The following is a 6000-nucleotide window of genomic DNA, read 5'->3' on the forward strand; positions in this document are numbered from 1 at the left end:
AAATTCTGGTGTGAAAGAGGTCGGAATTCTACTGACTTGAACGCTCTTACTCCTAACACGTTCAAAAAAATGAAATTAGTGGGTACAGTTTTCTCTTCGAATGAATGTTTTAAATCATGAATGTTTTTCGCTTGAAATTTTTCAAGAGTCAGCGTAGTAAAAATTTTGGACTGGCCCCTGCTCCAAAAGTGTCAGAGAGTATGACATAGGTATACCTTTTTATCAAAATGTCAGAATTTTTTTTTTTGAGAAGGTCTAAGGTCTAATAAATAATGATAAAAATTCATCGCATTTTGAACATAATGCCAAGAATTGATGGTAATTTTTTTCCCAACAAGGTCGTCTGTCTGCCTATCTGGTCTTTTAAGATCATTGACCCGTCTGTCTGGGTTCCTAATGTCACTGACCTACCTGTCTAGTTTCTTGTGGTCGTGGAGCTGCCTGTCTGGTTTCTCGAGCCCCCTCCGAAAAAAGTACTTAATATATCCATGTCAATTACCTGTAAATTACCCATAATTTACCAAAATTACCTGTAGTTTTACCAAAACTACCAACCAAAATTACCAAAATTACCAAAATTACTAAAATTTACCAAAATTACCAAAATTTACCAAATTTACCAAAATTACCAAAATTTACCAAATTTACCAAAATTATCCAAATTGACACAAAGTACTCAAATTTACTAAAATTGCCCAAATTTACCGAAAATTCCTAAATTCACTCAAATTTATCCAAATTTACCAAAATTACCTGTAGTTTACCAAAATAACCCAAATTTACCAAAATTACTAAAATTACCCAAATTACCCAAAATTACAAAAATTACTTGTAGTTTACCAAAATAACCCAAATTTACCAAAATTACCCAAAATTACCAAAATTACCCAAAATTACCCAAATTACCCAAATTGCCCAAATTTACCAAAATTACCAAAATTACCAAAATTACCCAAATTTACCAAAATTACCCAAACTAACCAAAATTACCTGTTATTTACCAAAATTACCCAAATTTACCAAAATTGACCAAATTTTCACCCCTTATTCGCCAAAATTACCAATTAGTAGATAATTACTTGTAGTCCAGCAAATAAAAATAGAAATAATCCCCCCCACCCTCCATGCCAATCATCTGAGACAACTCTTTTCTCAAACGAGACATCATACGGAACATCTTAAAACCACCTTGCCAAAAAAAAAGGTTGACTTACCTACAAATGGCGGCCATTTTGATTGAAAGGTCTGCTAAAACCGCAGATTTTGCTTTCTAACACAGAACTCCACGGATTTTTTTAATTGGACAATGCTGGATCAAAAGAGCATACGAAAATTCATCACCAGCCAATATTTCAAGTGCTAACGTCTATTTTTCAATTTTTGGCGAATTTAAAAAAATTAATTCAAACTAAAAGTGAGGGGGAAAAATCAAAATTTTACCAAATTGACCTAGAAATCTAAAATTGGAGAGATACCCAAATCGATTGAAAACGGTTTCAAAGCGTTTCAAGTCATTCATGGAGTCTCCAGCAAATTTTCGAAACTTGAAATTTGAAGTTGGAAATCAGAAATTCATGCTGCACTCCAACTTGAACACGTTATCAAGTCGACTGCTGGTGGATTCCAAGTCGTTTTGGAGCCTCCTGCAACTTTTTGAAAATTCTTGGAGGCTCCATTAGATTTTTGAAATTTGAAATTTCCATAAAAGAAGGAGGGTCATTATGGCCATTTTCGTGCCCCTCGCTACTTCGAGACTTAAATGGCCTTTTCTTATAGGGGATGGTCCCTAGTATTAATATTAGGCGATATTTTCCCAGAAAAGCCCATAGGGGGGCTGTGGGGTGGCCCCAAAGTCGAAAATTTCAAAAATTTTTAGAACTACTGCTCGAAAATGTAAAAAATTAAAAGTAGCGAATATATGTTGCTTTAAGGGTAAGCAATGCGGCACGTAACGCTTTTTTCATTTTTGACCTTTTTAGGGGTTGTGGTGGGGGTATTTCTATTTTTGAAAATTTTGAAACCCCCTTTTTTGACCCTTCCCGTCGAGCCACCCTAATGCCCTTTTCATGGTTTATTGCTACTAGTAGTAAGTTCAATTGATATCATTTGCAACCCCCTCACCAACTTGGCTCATATCGAAAAATTCAATTTTTGACTTTTTTTTTAGGTCCATATTTTGGGAAACCATGAAAAGCTATCGAGGTCCGGTTTGCGGCAAATATGTTGCATTTTACTTCTTAATCGACTGGCATGCTTGAATTTTTATTTCAAGTCAATTTTTGACCTCATTGTTGCAGATCACTTTTGGGGGTGGCAAACTTTGAGAACCCCTGGAAAAAGTTCTAAAGTGAATTTTTTCAAACTTTGAGCTGAAATGGTCTTAAATACATGTGTTTAACCAATATAATATGCGAATGCGATATTTTAATATAATTTAGTCATTTTGGGTGATTTTATCAAAAAAAGTAGTGTTTTAACAACAGACATAGCATTTCCGGCAAAAGTTAAGCTACGTGTATTCGTGGTGTGGTCCAGTCATTAAAGACATTTTTGCAGGAAAAATTAATATCAAACCAATCTTTCGCAGATATTGTTCACAGAGGTCCCCTCACCAACCTACTAAAAGTCCTGGCCCCTACGGGGTCCGGAACCCCCTCAAAAGGGATGGAACCTCCCCCGAAATAAGTTTTTCGCCATTTTCTCCCCCGCATTGCATTTTAGCGAAAAATATGTTGCTAGATAAAAGAATCTATGTCGAATTTCCGATGTAATGATGTATCAACTTCCCTTGTATGTTCAAGAGGGGCGAAACTGCAACCATTCAAATGAAGGGGTTCTCTGAAAAATACATAAGGCTATAGGCGCCTAAGAGGGGTGAAATGGTCACCGAAATCGTTTGAGTTAATATTAGCATGGGAGGTAGGTACCATTGAGAAACTTCCGCGTGGAAAGTTTCAGATCCACACCCCCTCCCCTTTTTGGAGAGCCCCCCTTTTCTGAAACTTCAATAACATTTTTCTCAGCCCCATTCCAACCGATTTTGAAAATTTTTCAGTATGTTATGTATATCCTTATTAGGTATCCCCACAAAAATTTTCAACCCCCCTCATATTTACCATTCAAAATGGTGTAAAAATGTGTCATAGGGAGGGTTGTGGGTAAAATGGGAATTTTAGGGAAAATAACTAAGAATTATTGAGTAGGGTATAGTTTTCTTATGATTCGATACCGCTAAGCACGAATATGACATCAGATTTTTTGCTACACTCATCTAGCCCTCTACAGAGCACTTGGCCGCCTCAATTTTTATTTTTATTATTGTTAAAAAGCATAAAATAAGTTGAAATACGCCATTTTGAAGGGTAAATACACGGGGAGAGGGGTTGAAAATTTTTGTGGGGATACCTAATAAGGATATACATAACATACTGAAAAATTTTCAAAATCGGTTGAAATGGGGCTGAGAAAAGTGTAATTGAAGTTTCAGAACTTTTGCCGGAAAAGCTATGCTTGTTGTTAAAACACTACTTTTTTTGATAAAATCACCCAAAATGACTAAATTATATTAAAATATCGCATTCGCATATTATATTGGTTAAACACATGTATTTAAGACCATTTCAGCTCAAAGTTTGAAAAAATTCACTTTAGAACTTTTTCCAGGGGTTCTCAAAGTTTGCCACCCCCAAAAGTGATCTGCAACAATGAGGTCAAAAATTGACTTGAAATAAAAATTCAAGCATGCCAGTCGATTAAGAAGTAAAATGCAACATATTTGCCGCAAACCGGACCTCGATAGCTTTTCATGGTTTCCCAAAATATGGACCTAAAAAAAAAGTCAAAAATTGAATTTTTCGATATGAGCCAAGTTGGTGAGGGGGTTGCAAATGATATCAATTGAACTTACTACTAGTAGCAATAAACCATGAAAAGGGCATTAGGGTGGCTCGACGGGAAGGGTCAAAAAAGGGGGTTTCAAAATTTTCAAAAATAGAAATACCCCCACCACAACCCCTAAAAAGGTCAAAAATGAAAAAAAGCGTTACGTGCCGCATTGCTTACCCTTAAAGCAACATATATTCGCTACTTTTAATTTTTTACATTTTCGAGCAGTAGTTCTAAAAATTTTTGAAATTTTCGACTTTGGGGCCACCCCACAGCCCCCCTATGGGCTTTTCTGGGAAAATATCGCCTAATATTAATACTAGGGACCATCCCCTATAAGAAAAGGCCATTTAAGTCTCGAAGTAGCGAGGGGCACGAAAATGGCCATAATGACCCTCCTTCTTTCATCAAATGGAAAATATGTAAAGCCGAAATTCACTCTGCAAACTAATTTCAATTCGCTATGAAGTCGACTTCAGGGGGAAATTTCGAGTCGTTTTGGAGCCTCCAGCGACTTTTTGGAACCTAGTGTAGCCTGCAGTAGATTTTCGAAACTTGAAATTTCTACAAAAGATCATTCGATAGAGTTGGAAATCCAAAATTCAATTCTTTGCCAATCACTCTCATTACGTACATAATGTGCAATTATCTTTATTTTGTTGGTCGACTAAATATTTTTGTATTGTGTCCTCTTAACTTGAATATTATGATTAGACAAATGAACAACAATTTTGCATATTTATGTTACAGATGGTCGATTCATGCTGAGCCAGCACCATTTACTAAACGTCTTACTGATCAGTTTCATTTGCTGTTTGGTGGGTCTTTGCAGTTAATACGATCTACATCCTGTATAAAGACTACTAATTTTTTTTAAAAAGATAAATTTTTGTTACCTATGTAAATTCATACCTTTTACAATGTGAACCTCTGAACTCATCTCACTCTTCATTACCTCAACTACTCGTATTTGAATGTAGTGGAAGATAATGAAGAGTACGACGAGTAGATAATTAGCTAATTTATCGAAAATTTCCCCCTTTCCTATTTTTTATTTGTTTTCGTTTCGTTTTTTTTTATTATTATTATTATTTCAATTCGAATAATATTTGTGTTTTTATTCCCCGTGTTTTTTTTGTTATTGTTGTTAAATCGTGTACCTAACTTGAAAAAAAAACCTATTATGTTTTGTAAATATTGTCATTTTGTAAATACGGTACCTACGTATAAATTTATGACTTTGTTTACACTCGTGATTTCTCAGCGATTTATGTATCTGTGCAAATGTTTCGTTGTATGTGTGTGAGTGTCTGCGTGTAATTTTGTTCCTGTTTTCATTGCGGTACTACGTAATATGTACCTACGATGTAATAAATGTATGACGCCCCCTGTGGATTTTTTTCCTACATTGCTTTTTGTGCAGCGCGCTACTAAACGATTTAAGCAACAAGAGTATATAATTTTAATGTGTATTTTTAAAACGTGAAAATCAATTATGAATTCGGACGAAATACTATAGTGTTGTATGTTATGTAGTTTTATGTTGGAAAATTTGTATCTATTTATATAATAAATTTTAATCTGTCATGTGTTGAATATTGCAGTGTGAATAATTCATCGTTGAGTATTTATTTGGATATTAGATCTGGATTCACAGTGGATTGAAATTAGCTTAAAAAATTTGGTTTCCTTGAATTTTTCGAAAAATTATTCGAAACATGGACCTCAAATGGACACTTGGACAGTCATCGTCGAAAAAAAAAATTGAAATTTCTGCCTAAATACTTCGTGCAGAATTTAAAAAATTAATCGAAATCCAAACAGAAGCTTTTTTCATGAATGATAAATAAGTAAATGATGTTTCTGCAGAAATATTCTATGGATGGGCAACTACGTATAGGTAAAACTGGAAAAATAAGTATTGAAATATGTAGGTATACCATGCATTTTAAATTAGAAAACTAAATTCAAATATGCAAAAAGTATTCTTCGAAAACATCGAAAACCTTCAGAAATCTTTAATATGCAATTTTAATTACCAATCATGGTGAAAACACGACGTTTTTCATTTTCATTTATACGAAACATGTCAAAAAAATCTCAAATAGCGAAAGA

General features: G+C 34.4%; 1 protein-coding gene across 1 annotated transcript in view; it reads left to right on the forward strand.

The window, feature by feature from the left end:
• LOC135834926 (uncharacterized) overlaps positions 1-5481 on the forward strand; it is a 404651-nt gene extending 399170 nt beyond the window's left edge. Inside the window, exon 6 of the mRNA XM_065348920.1 lies at positions 4636-5481. Within this exon, the coding sequence (XP_065204992.1) occupies positions 4636-4721 (86 nt within the window). The 3' untranslated portion in view covers positions 4722-5481. The remainder of the gene's footprint in view (positions 1-4635) is intronic.
• The last annotated feature ends 519 nt before the right edge of the window (positions 5482-6000 follow it).

The sequence above is a fragment of the Planococcus citri genome, chromosome 2 (genome assembly GCF_950023065.1).
Source record: "Planococcus citri chromosome 2, ihPlaCitr1.1, whole genome shotgun sequence".
Taxonomy (NCBI): domain Eukaryota; kingdom Metazoa; phylum Arthropoda; class Insecta; order Hemiptera; family Pseudococcidae; genus Planococcus; species Planococcus citri.